At 37.8% G+C, this 12,152-nt stretch overlaps 1 protein-coding gene across 1 annotated transcript in view; it reads left to right on the top strand.

Moving 5' to 3' along the window:
• The first annotated feature begins 6 nt into the window (after positions 1-6).
• ELOVL4 (ELOVL fatty acid elongase 4) overlaps positions 7-12,152 on the top strand; it is a 33,083-nt gene continuing 20,937 nt past the window's right edge. The window contains exon 1 of the mRNA XM_011950275.1: positions 7-198. Coding sequence (XP_011805665.1) covers positions 99-198 — 100 coding nt within the window. The 5' untranslated portion in view covers positions 7-98. The remainder of the gene's footprint in view (positions 199-12,152) is intronic.

The following is a 12,152-nucleotide window of genomic DNA, read 5'->3' as shown; positions in this document are numbered from 1 at the left end:
GGCCGCCGCTCGCCCGGTCGGCCGCCACTGCCTCGGGGATCAGCCGTCTCTCGGGGGTCTCCTCTTTCTCTTGCCGCCAGCGCCCGCTCATCGCCGCGATGGGGCTCCTGGACTCGGAGCCGGGTAGTGTCCTAAACGTAGTGTCCACGGCACTCAACGACACGGTGGAGTTCTACCGCTGGACCTGGTCCATCGCAGGTAAAGTCACTGACTTCCCCATCCTCGCTGGGTCCCCCGCGGGGGTCACCGACCCCTAGTCTCGGAGCGCCCGGGCCGGGCCCCACAGGCCCCCGCGCCCTGTGGCTTTCAGATGCTGCGAATCAGCGGAGGGGCCGGCGCGGGCATTGCGGTTGAACACTGGTTAATCTGATCCGAATGTTAAGGCCTCCCCTCCCCCGACACTCGCAGGTTTTTCCTCTGAGCTGCCTCCATCTCTCATCAGCTCTGGGATGCGGGAGCTGACATATCAGATGGAGCCTGTACAGCCAAGAGCTCCTCGCAGGAGCCGCCCCACCCTCTGCTCCCACATCTCCCGAGCTTGCTTCACAGTTCTTCCCCGTGCACAGGATTCCTTTTAACATTTAGTCCTATTTTGTGTGGAGAGCGGGCTGGGGAGGAGGGAGGGCTTCAGGGGCAGCTGAAGGTACGGGAGGCTTCTTCAGCCTCCTGGTTGCTTTGACACAACCCTGCTAATCTTTTCTTCTATCTAGCTCCTTCATGTATAGTATAATTTGGACTGAAAAGTAAAATAACATTGTTTGGCTCCTTGAACCTTGAAGAATTGTTAGTTTCCGAGGCATTTTCAACAGCAAATATGTTTGAAGTGATTGTCTGTAATGGCTTTGCGCACTGCAGTGCAGTCAGAGGGAGGGCGAGGCCAAAACACCGGGTAAGAAATCAGTCTTTAGGAAGAGGGTCTCTACAGCAACACCTAGAGGTTGTCCCAGATGCCTACATATATACAGTTCTTAAATCAGCAAACTTTTCTTTAGCTGTTGCAGTTAATTTGGCAGGGCTGTCAATTGTTTGATTTATGCAGGTTTCCTAGCGCCCAGTTGTGATACTGTATTTTTGCATTTTACCGTTGATTTCTTCATTTGCTTCGCTGCTTTTGATTTTAAAACATTTAGAAGTTTTTGAAATCTAGAATAAGGTTTAAAGGATTTCAGAAATGATTTTACGATGTGAATTTTTCTGATCCTTTTGCAGTATCACACTGCATCCTATCAGTGAAGGATATTAACGTTCCATCTTATGACTCTGCCTTCCCTACTTCGAAATGAAAATGTATTCCTGTAGTTTTTGTGTTTATTGTTCAGTTAGACAGTGGTTTACAGCCTAAGTGTAGTCCGATACATAGGGCTTATGTTGTGGGAAAAACGTTTACTGGAATTATTTTTGTTTGAGACAAAATGATTATTTGACATTAATACTGCATTCACTTCTTTAGAAAAGTATGTTCTTTTTCAGAAGATCTCAACTTTGACACTGGGAAATAAGCTATTTAATAAGCCATTACAGCTGAAAATCGTTAAAATGCAGTTTTCAATGGAGTGTTTCTTCAAGTTTTTTTTGTTTTTTCTATGTGCTGTGACACTAATGTTACACTGTACCTGCAAAAACTGGTAAAGATGTGCCCTTCCCTTCATGTCTGTGATTTCGGTTCTTTAAACATTGCATCAGGGCTTCCCATTACACAATTGTATAGAGCTGAACATCAGACAAGTTCTTTAGCAGGTAATTGCACTTGGCATACCTTGGAGTTAGACACTGTCGAGATCCTCCAGTCTCCATATAGCCAGAGCCACACCCAGGAGTTCTCAGTCCTGTCATTCCTATCCTATCTCGGAGCTTTCCCGTCTCTTGAGTCTCAGAAGGAAAAATCGAGGGCAAAGGTAGAATACACCTTTCTGTGATGGTGAATTCCTTCCTAATGATGTTTGTGTTAAAAACACACACACACACACACACACAAATGAAACAGGAAATTTTGTGCTGTTGCCGCATGTGAAAGCTTGCTACTAGGTTTTGAAGGGCATATACAATAATATAATATTGTGGGCCAAGCCTGAGAAGTGAGAGTAGCCCTAGAACACAAGTGACCTCTCACTAGCAGGCCCAAGGAAGGTATTTGCCTATGCTTTGACTATCCACTTACGAAACCTGAGACTGCTTCCTTGCTTTCTGTAATGAGCTACCTTATGTAGGCAGATGGTATTTCTTAACCAACAGAGAGGCTTAGTGGATATAGTCTGTTCTGCTGTACTGCTGTGTAAGGAGGAGTATTTTTCAGGTCCAGGCCAAGTAAACCTGAAGTCTGGTGTCCCATTTACATTTACTATCCCTCATTCTATGCAACTCGTGTTCCTTTTTTTTGGACTCACTGACTCTGCTCTGATTCCACCTCTCAGCATAATTTGATGAAAATCTGGGTGGGGGATATCAAAGTGGAAAAGTAGCTTATTAGATGAGGTTAAACAAAAGTTGGTGAGTCAGATATTTGGAAAGAAGGGGAAACAAAAATGGGCGGGAGAGAAAGATGGTCTTGAGAAATAGTGATGAGTGTGGTGAAAGGATGCAAATTATTGAGGGAGAGCAAGAAATGAGGTAGGCTCCTTGTCCTTGGCTGCTCTCATTCCTAGTGCTGTAGTTACATGCTTCTTTCATTCTTTTATTCATCAAATGCCACTTTGTGCTATCATATCAAATGGTGTTTTAAATATCCAAACATATCCAAAACAATGTCTGAAAACTGGGCTTTTCAAAGACACGTATGTAGCAAATACAAAATATGGTCCATAATATGTTAACAACAAAAATGTTACTTTTACTATAGTATTAACACTTTGTACATTGGAATTGAAACTTTGAAAGAACTGTACTTTTAGAAAAACAACAAAAATAATTTTTATTTCTCTATATTTGTAGACATTTTGAGTGAGGAAATTAGCCTTGGTTTATATTAAAGTATAGGCTGGGGTAGGACTTTATACCAGTTGTTAGTATTAGAGTAGGTATTCCATGTCATCATGTTAGTTTCTTTCTTCTATTCTTTCACTTCATAAGTACATTTAAATTATTAGGATTGGAGTCCTAGGCTCAAAGTATATATGTAATAAAAGTTGTATATACATTTTTAAAACTGATGAATCTAAATATTCCCCAATCTATGAATACCCAACTTATCGACATTATTCATTTATTCATGCTTTTAATAAATGTTTAATAGCTTTTCGCATACCTGACATTTAGCCTATAAACACCCTAGAGAGTTAGTAGGATGCTTACAGTAAAGCCAGGTGTCTCCTGTGAGGCCATATATCTTTTGAACATTTGTTTCTAAATAGCTGTTGTTCACAGGGTATGAATGCTGTTGGTTGGGAGTGGTAATGGTTGGCATTGGCCCTCTTTTCACAGATACAGTACCCCCTATTTTGGTGAAAAAAATTGTCTACTTGGTAGTTGCAGTTAGAGCTTAACTTACTGGGTCCTTGAATTCACTTTGGAGGGGTCAGAAAGGAGAAGGGATGAGTGGTACAGGAAGAGGGAGGAGAGCTGTAGGATGATGAAATGTGGAAGCCAGGCTTTTGATACCATTCATTCTTTCCGTATTTACTTGCCATGTACAGACACAGTTCTAGGCTCTGGGGAGGGAAGGAGGACACTTGGTCACTGCCCTCATGCAGCTTGCAAAGTCTAGGGGGTCACTGTCATTCCTGTTTCCTTGATACTGTGGTCTGGAGGCAGTGTGATCTGTCAGACTCAGGCCTAGCTAGGTCCTAGGGAAGATCAGATAAGTCCTTCCCTGCTCTTCTCATCTCTACTTCTCCTACCTGAAAGGAATATACAAGTTGTTTTTAGAATATTTTAGCTGCTTCACCACAGTTTACTTCCCTCTGCCGTTGAATGAGGAGTTGATGTGACTACTGTCAGAGTATTTGGAGAGGGAAACTAGGACAAAAGGTGTCAAAGGCAAGGGGAACAGCTTGACTGAAAACCATGGAAACTGGGAAGGTGCTTAAGGGCCAGGCCAGTGGGTCATCCAGGTTTGATGAAGCTGGGGGCTAGTGGGAGGGGATGTTTAACTCAGCTCCAATAAGCTGAAGTAAAAGCAAGTTTGTCTTAGGGATTGCTAGGCCCCAGAGGAGCATGTGTGTTAAATATTGTACAGTATGCTTACATTAATTTTATTTGTCACAGTTAATGTTTAGTTTTTCATCTATGTTATTATCTAAAGTAGGTTTCTTTGTTTGGCTTAGCCTGGTAAGGCAGTTTTCTTTGAATGTTTCTTTGAAAAAAGACATTCTGATTCCAAGTTGTAGGCAGCTAATTAAAAAAAAAAAATGAAACATCACCAGCTCCTAACACGGCATCTCCCTTGGTCACTGTTTTCAGTGAGGTCCTAATTATCCTTTACTCATAAGCTCCCTGAAGCCTCTGGTAGGTCCATGGCAATTTATGGTTTTTTGTTTTGGTTTGGTTTTTATTGTCTTTTCCTTCACCCCAATCTGATTTTTGGTGGCTGACTGCTAGACTTTTAATAGCTAATGCTCTTGTCCATTCCCCAATGATAGCATACAGTAAAACATCCTATTGCAGGTAGAATTCCAAGAGGGTAAACAATGCAGATTCTAAAACTGGTGTCAGGACAGTTTTAACTGTTCTAACTTAGATTCTTTGGCTTAGGAAGACAAAGTTTTAAGAATTATGCAGATAATTATATCAGTTGGCACTTTTGTAATCTTAAGAGCCACAGAGCACTTGGTCATCCTTTAAAAATTCAATTTGTTTTCTTATTTTTCTCTCAAGTCCTGTGGATAATGTCACCTGTAAATGATTTAACATTATTAACATAAGTGTGTTTCATTTATTGAGCCACTTACTATTACGAATTAGGCATATGTTAGCACACCAAAATGAGTAGTGTAACAGAGTCCATCTTTTTTCACTTTAGATGGCTTTTTTTCCTCTTCATTATCAGGACATTTTGCCTGTTAACAAAAGAAGGTGCTATTGTTTTATTTTCCATTAGAATATATTTTTAAAAATCATATGAGTTTGGATTTCAGAAAGGAGAGGGGAGGAAACACATGGCCTTTTAAAGCTAAGGTCCACATTAACTTTCTAGCTTGATCCTTCAGTATTCCCCTTCCCAAAGACCTGCAGCTCTAGGCAACTGGGATAACTCACTGACCCTTTAGTAAAATGTATACGTGTCCACCCTTATGTTTCTCATCCCACCATTCCCCTTGCCTTTACCCACCTTTTCCCTGTTTACTTCTCCAGATACCTTTTACCAGAACCCAGTACAGTAGTCCTCCTTTGCAAAGCCTTTCTTGTTCATGGTACCCTGGAGCAAGTTGTTGTCTCAGGAGCTCACTGTCTTTAGCAATTACTCATGTGTTTCCTGTGCCATTCCTTCTGTGACCCTAGTCTCAAACTGTTTAAACTTTCATTGTTATTTACCACTTCACTCGTTTGTATTTTTCTCTCCAACACGAGATGATCATATATATTTGTTGATTTGATATGTATCAGGAGATGCTGCTCTTAATCTAGCATAATTTTGAATCTTGATATATTGTGGTTACTAAATATAAATAAGGCTTTAGACCACACTAAATTACAGAAAGTTTTTGTTTTTGTTTTTAATAGAGAGGGGATTTCACCATGTTGCCCTGGCTGCTCTTAAACTCCTGGTGTCGTGTTATCTGCCCACCTCAGCCCCTCAAAGTGCTGGGATTACAGGCACGAGCCACTGTGCCCCGGCCAGAGAGTTTTTTAAAAGAATGATATTTTTTATCAGTTGGTCATTAATTCAGTTGCTGTTAACTAAAGTTAATGAATAAATCAGGCCATTAAGTCATTTAGTAGCACAAAACAGATAAGAAATGAAGAGTTCAAGACATATAAAATCAGATATGATTGTTTTCTTCATTGTCTATGCGGAAGCATTGCCTTGTGTGGAAGTGAGGAGGGCAGTGTGGTATAGTGAATGGGAAGAATTCTGGACTGGGATTTAGATGACCTAGGTTTTAGCCCTGGTCTGCTGCTGATTTGCTGTGACAGTTTGGACAAGTTCCTTTGCCTTCCCAATTCTCAGCATTGTTCACCCGTAAATTAAGAGGGTTAAATTAGGTAATCTGTAAGGTTCTACCTGACTCTCAAAGTCTAGATACAGATGTCACTTTCTTCATTCTTGGAATAGGTAAAGCAGTTTCAAATAAACATACGTTTATCAGGGATTCAGAAGCCTCATACTTTGTAGTAAATGAAATATTTTCCAGCAAAACTGTTATCAACACTGCCTAAATAGTACAAATAACAGATTCTTATTTAGTCCTTTTTACTTTTTAAAATTTGCTTTATAAGAAATAGCTAGAGGAATAGAGAAACAAAAGTATACAGATATATAAGCATCTGTTTTGAAATAACATTGCTTTTGTTGCTATAACACTATACCTATTTAATTATCTAGACTCTTTGAATAACCAAGAGCCAACTATTTTATCAAAAACAGCAATAATATTAAATAATAAAATTATCTCAATTATATATTACAATTTTTTTGTGATACTCAGCTTTTGAGGATGGCATATTATGTCGTTTTAGGCAAGTTATTCATGATTCTTTGGGTCTCTTATTTCTACCTGTACCATGAGAGGATTGAACTACATAACCTTTAAGGCTTACTTTATTGAATCCTTATAACAGCTCCTAAAACAGCAGCCTAGATATCAGTCTAAATTCAGTCTTCATATTTTTCCAATAGAAAATATGAAATTTTAACATACATCATTGCAAATGATTTTCTATTATAAACACTATATATATGAGCATTTTTTACTTAAGTTTGGAAGTATGGCTTAAGATTTTTATGAAATTGATAAAAATATGTAGGTCTTACAGAAGAGAAAACAAAAGAAACTAAGTGGTTGTGGTATCAGTATGTTCATTAATCAAAATACAAATTTTTAAAATCTTTTCTCATATATTTTTCTTCATGAAATATTATTTGTAAACAAATACCTTAGTATGATGTCTTATTTATGATTATATTGTATTAGAGTAAAATTTTTGGAATTTGAAAGACAATTGCATTAATCCATTGAGGGAATCAGTTACTCACTGTCAGGTATAATCACATAAAAGCATTTGTGATTTTGAACTGCAGAATTCCAAGGAGCAAACTTTTCTGTTTTCATTTTTATTCACTTATCAAACAAAAACTTGAGCACAGATGTGTGTTTTTAACTAATTTTATATATTTTTTCACACTCATGTACATAGCAGCATTATTCACAGTAGTTAAGAGTTGGAAACGACCCAGATGTCCATTGATGGATAAATGGATAAATACAACGTGGTATATACATACAATGGAATATTATTCAGCCTTAAAAAGGAAAGAAATTCTGACATGTGCTACAACATAGTTGAACCTTGTATACTAAGTGAAATAGTCCAGTCACAAAAAGATAATTATGTATGTGGAATTTTGGTTCCACTTGTATGGATAGTCAAATTCAGGCTGGGCCCACTGGCTCATGCCTATTATCCTAGCACTTTGGGAGGTGGAGGCTCAAGGATCACTTGAGCCCAGGAGTTCAAGACCAACATGGGCAACAAAAAAATATTAAAAATTAGCCGGGCTTGGTGCCATATGCCTCTAGTCTCAGCTATTGAGAAGGCTGAGGGAGGAGGATCGCTTGAACCTGAGAGGTGAAGGCTTCAGTGAACCATAATTGTGCCACTGCACTCCAGCCTGGGTGACAGAGTAAGATCCTGGCCCAATAAAGAAATAAATAAATAAATGAATAAAGTAGTCAAATTAATAGAAACAGAGAATAGAAAGATGTTTGTTAGGGCCTGGGGAGAAGGAGAACTGAAGACTTGTTTAAAGGGTATAAAGTTTCAGTTTTTCAAGATAGAAAAGGTCCAGAGATTCACAACAATGTAGATATGCTTAATGCTACTGGACTGTACACTTAAAAATGATTAAGATGGTGTATTTTATGTTATGTGCTTTTTTTTAACCACAATGCAAGAATTTCATATATTGTAAAATTGATATATTAGCACCTGTAGAAATGATCTCTTCAGTGCTCAATGGTAAAACAGTCAATTCTTCTTTATTTTTTCAGGTTAAAGTAAAATGACTTTATAAAGAGACTATATAGCTGTTGGCTTAAAAAAATCCAAGTGGCTAGAAAGTAGCAAATAACAAGAAAGAAAACTTTAGCTTTGTATTTTGCTTTATAGTTTTGCCAAGAACTTCACAATAACTCTGGGAGATGGGCCTTGAAGGCATTTTTCCATATATTTAGAAGTCCTTGAGATTTACAGAAGTTAAGTAACTTTTGTAGGTGGTCATTATAGTGCAAATGAGTGTGCACTGGTTGTTCTGTCCCTAGCCAAGTGCCCTTGTCTTCCCGTCACACTAGCCAAGCAAGAAAGAAATAACCAGGCCTGTAATCTATGTTTCTCTTTTATTTTACCTTTCTTTTTTTTTTTTTTTTTACTGTTATCCAGAAAGTATCACTGTTTAGAATACTAAATCTGAACACAGTCGTACTATCACCAGAGATCATCTAAAGAAACACATCTAAATATTCAAAGGTGCTATAAAGGCTGGTGTATGAGATTAAACTACAAAGTGATATTTATTCATATACTATATACATACACAAATATGTGAATATATGTAGAATACAAAACGTGATATTTAGCCTGAGAAGATGGTTAACTTCCATGTGATGGTGTAGGATTGTTTAAAAAAAGTGTATTCAAAGTGAATTATGAAAGTATTTGCCAAATTGCGTAATACAAGAGCTAGAAACTTGTTAGTGAAAGGATAATGAAATTCATTCAAGACTAACAGTATTTTACCCAGTGACTATTCACCTTATAGAACTGTTAGAGTCAAGGGAAGATTTTGGCTAAAGTTCCCATTAACTCACACACTCTAATGGTATCTTCCATCTTTTTTCCTAAAGGGAAACACCATTTCAATTTTCTTAAAGCTTTGAGTTCATTGGCAGCCCTGGGTGGATGGTTGAACTTGGAACTCCCAGGTTAAGTTTTATGACTACTTTTTCTGAGAAGCCTAGCAAAATTTGGAAACAGGGAGAGAAGGAAACTACTTGTATCCTGATCTTGGCTTCCAGGAAATGAGGCAGCATTCTTCAGCTCTCTCTCTTGAGATATATTTTCCCCCTTGAAATTGTCTCCTTTTCCCTTATGAACTGACTTTTATGAATAGGCCATTTTCTGAAGTCATGAATTTAGACATCATCTGCACTTGGGTGTGGTGGCTCACGCCTGTAATCCTAGCACTTTGGGAGGCCGAGGCGGGTGAATCATTTGAGGTCAGGAGTTTGAAACCAGATATCATCTGCACGTGATGAAACTCACTACCATTTATTGAGCATTTAGTATAGGACCATTTTAAGATGCTGTAGTACTGCATTTTATATACCTTATATTTAATCTTCAGATCATCTCTATAAGTTAGATATTATTTAACCATCTGTAGATGAAGAAATAGACTCAAAGCTACATAGCTAGAAAGTAACAGAACTGGAATAGGATCAAGATCTTTCTCCTTCCCAACAGTGACCTTTTTATAATGCAGCATAACCTGCTTACTTATTCAATAAATACCATTTTATTGCCCAGTAATAACAGTGAACATTTATTGGATTCTTACTAAGTGTCAGGCACTGTGTCCAGTGCTTTATATGTATTATCACATTTAGTCCTCATATTCCTTTGGGCTAGGTACTGTTATTATCCCCATTTTCCAGGTGAGTAAACTGACTTTCCCTGAACCTGATTCATCTAATACTAACCCTGTCAAATTAAATCCCAGTATAACCAGCCTTCAGCTTGAATTACACATTGATTCTCTCATCTGTGTTACTGTCTTTTCTTCTTTACAGCTTCTGAATCTGTTCTTATTTTTTGCTTGCTCTAGGAAATTTTGTAATTTCTCTCACTTTCTACCATTATTATGATCTCTATTCAGGCAAACTTGCAATGAAAATTCTTTTTTCCTCTGCTTTTTGACTCTGTCCTGCATTCTTTCAGGCTCTTGGGTAACTGTTATAGAACTGAGTTAGAGGAAACATCTTGTTTTAACCCTGTGCTGAATGACTCTCAGGGCATCTGCTCCCTCATACCTTGAGACATTGCAGCTTTCCCCTCTTTTGCTGGTGAAGGTCTCTGTTCCCTCCTGTCTGCCCATCACATTCTGACTTCTTCACCACTTTTTAGCCCAGCCTCTGCCTTGTCTACCCCTGCATTCTGCAAAAGCTACCCTTTCCTCCCATTCATCCAGGTGCTCTTCCAAACTCAAACCTTCCATCCTCTTTTTTGAGTACATAGGGGTTAGAACAGAAATTTTCCCTGCTAATCATGCTGACTAAACAGGAAACTGATCATACTGTTCTTCACCTGCCACCTTCAGAATCTGCTTATTTCTAGAGTGTATCTCAGAGTGTTCATTACCTGCCTCATTTGTCCAGTTGTATTTGAAAGGCCCTTCTCTTCTAGTTCTGCCTTTTTCACCTCAATGATAGACATGGCTTAAGGAATCTGTTAAGCATCACAGTTTAGATTTGAGCCTAGGAGACGCCTTTAAGGTATATATAGTTTACTCCTTTTGTTAGAGATAAGCTCTTTCTCAGACTCTTCTTGACAGCCGTTATCTACAGTTTTCATTGAAAATTTCTTTTAACAAATGTTTTGAAGACTCTTACATACCTGGCTTTGTTACAGAGATACAGCAAGGAATAAGGGCTGTAGCATTGGCCCTCCTGACATTTGTAAGAAATGGAGGAAGACATTGACTATTTCCTTAAGAAAAAGACTACAGTTACCCTTTGGGGTACTTGCAGTGTACAGGGTGACATACTAATAGGTGACCTTTGTGTGTAATCAGTAAAGGCAAATAGATTTTTAATAATATCACTTAGTATATTAGTGGTGATTAGTAGCCAGATGTTTTTAAAAAAGGAGTTAATTTGCAACTGTTGGTTTTAACAAATTAAAGGATGGATAGTTTTAGGGAATAATACAGTATAGACTTCTTGGTGTCTTGAATATACTCCTGAAGCTGCTCAATATTTAGCGATTGTTAGACTTGTGTTCTTCTTTTGTTTATGGTAGATTAAACAAATATAGATGGTTTTAGAAGATGAGGAAGTTGCTGATTTATTCAGATAGAATCTAGGAAGAAATCAAGCCAACTTTATTTTATGACTTAATTACTTGTTAAAGTAGGCTCACATTTCTGAGTAGACCAGAGCAGTGCTCCTTAGACTTTAATGTGTTAAGTCACTGTGGAATCTTATTAAAATGCAGATTCTGATTTAGTAGTTTTGGGGTGAGGCCTGAGATTCTGCATTTCTTGTAAGGTTCCAGACGATGCTTTTCTGCTGGTGCATGGACTCTACTTTGAATAACAAAGGAATGGAGTAGTCCTAATTTGTTTTGCAGTCTACTACTATGTACTGTTATGGAAAAAGAAGAATTTTAAAACGTGCTTAAGTTATTAATGTAAATATCAAATGATAGCATGTATTTTATAGAATATTTAATTATTTTTTATCCTAACAGGAATTTTGTATGTCTTCTAGAACCATATTATGTTGATCAGTAACTGTTGCTCATTTTACCTGAATCAAAAGGGCCAATGATTTTGTTAATCTTATTATCACCTTCACTTTACATATGAGAAAATAGTGGCTCTGAGTTTCAGGTTCATAGTCATGGGGCTAGAAAATAAATGAGAGCTAGAATTTAGGTTTTTAATTCATGTCTTGTCCCTCTCCCTGTATCAAGCTGCCTCTGCTCCATGTGACTCCCCTTGCCATCATCTAAGATGATTTCCTACTGTTTTCTTGTATACCTTTTATTTAATTCTTCTAGGGGTTTGGATGTTCTAAACATTTTTTAAGTACTATTTTTTCTTTTGGGAGATTATAGTAAAACTTTACTAACTTAGATTACTTGGGGAAGATAGTTCATTCTGACTGGTGGAGCTCCTGAGTTGCAAAAAGCTTTAAAAGAAATTAGAAAAAAAATAGGTTTATTAGAGGTTTTTAAGGTAGTTGCTTTAATAAAAATACTGATAATTTGTTGTATTAATT

This window comes from Colobus angolensis, unplaced genomic scaffold (genome assembly GCF_000951035.1).
Source record: "Colobus angolensis palliatus isolate OR3802 unplaced genomic scaffold, Cang.pa_1.0 Scaffold304, whole genome shotgun sequence".
Classification (NCBI taxonomy): domain Eukaryota; kingdom Metazoa; phylum Chordata; class Mammalia; order Primates; family Cercopithecidae; genus Colobus; species Colobus angolensis.
This window is presented reverse-complemented; position numbering and strand designations above follow the sequence as displayed.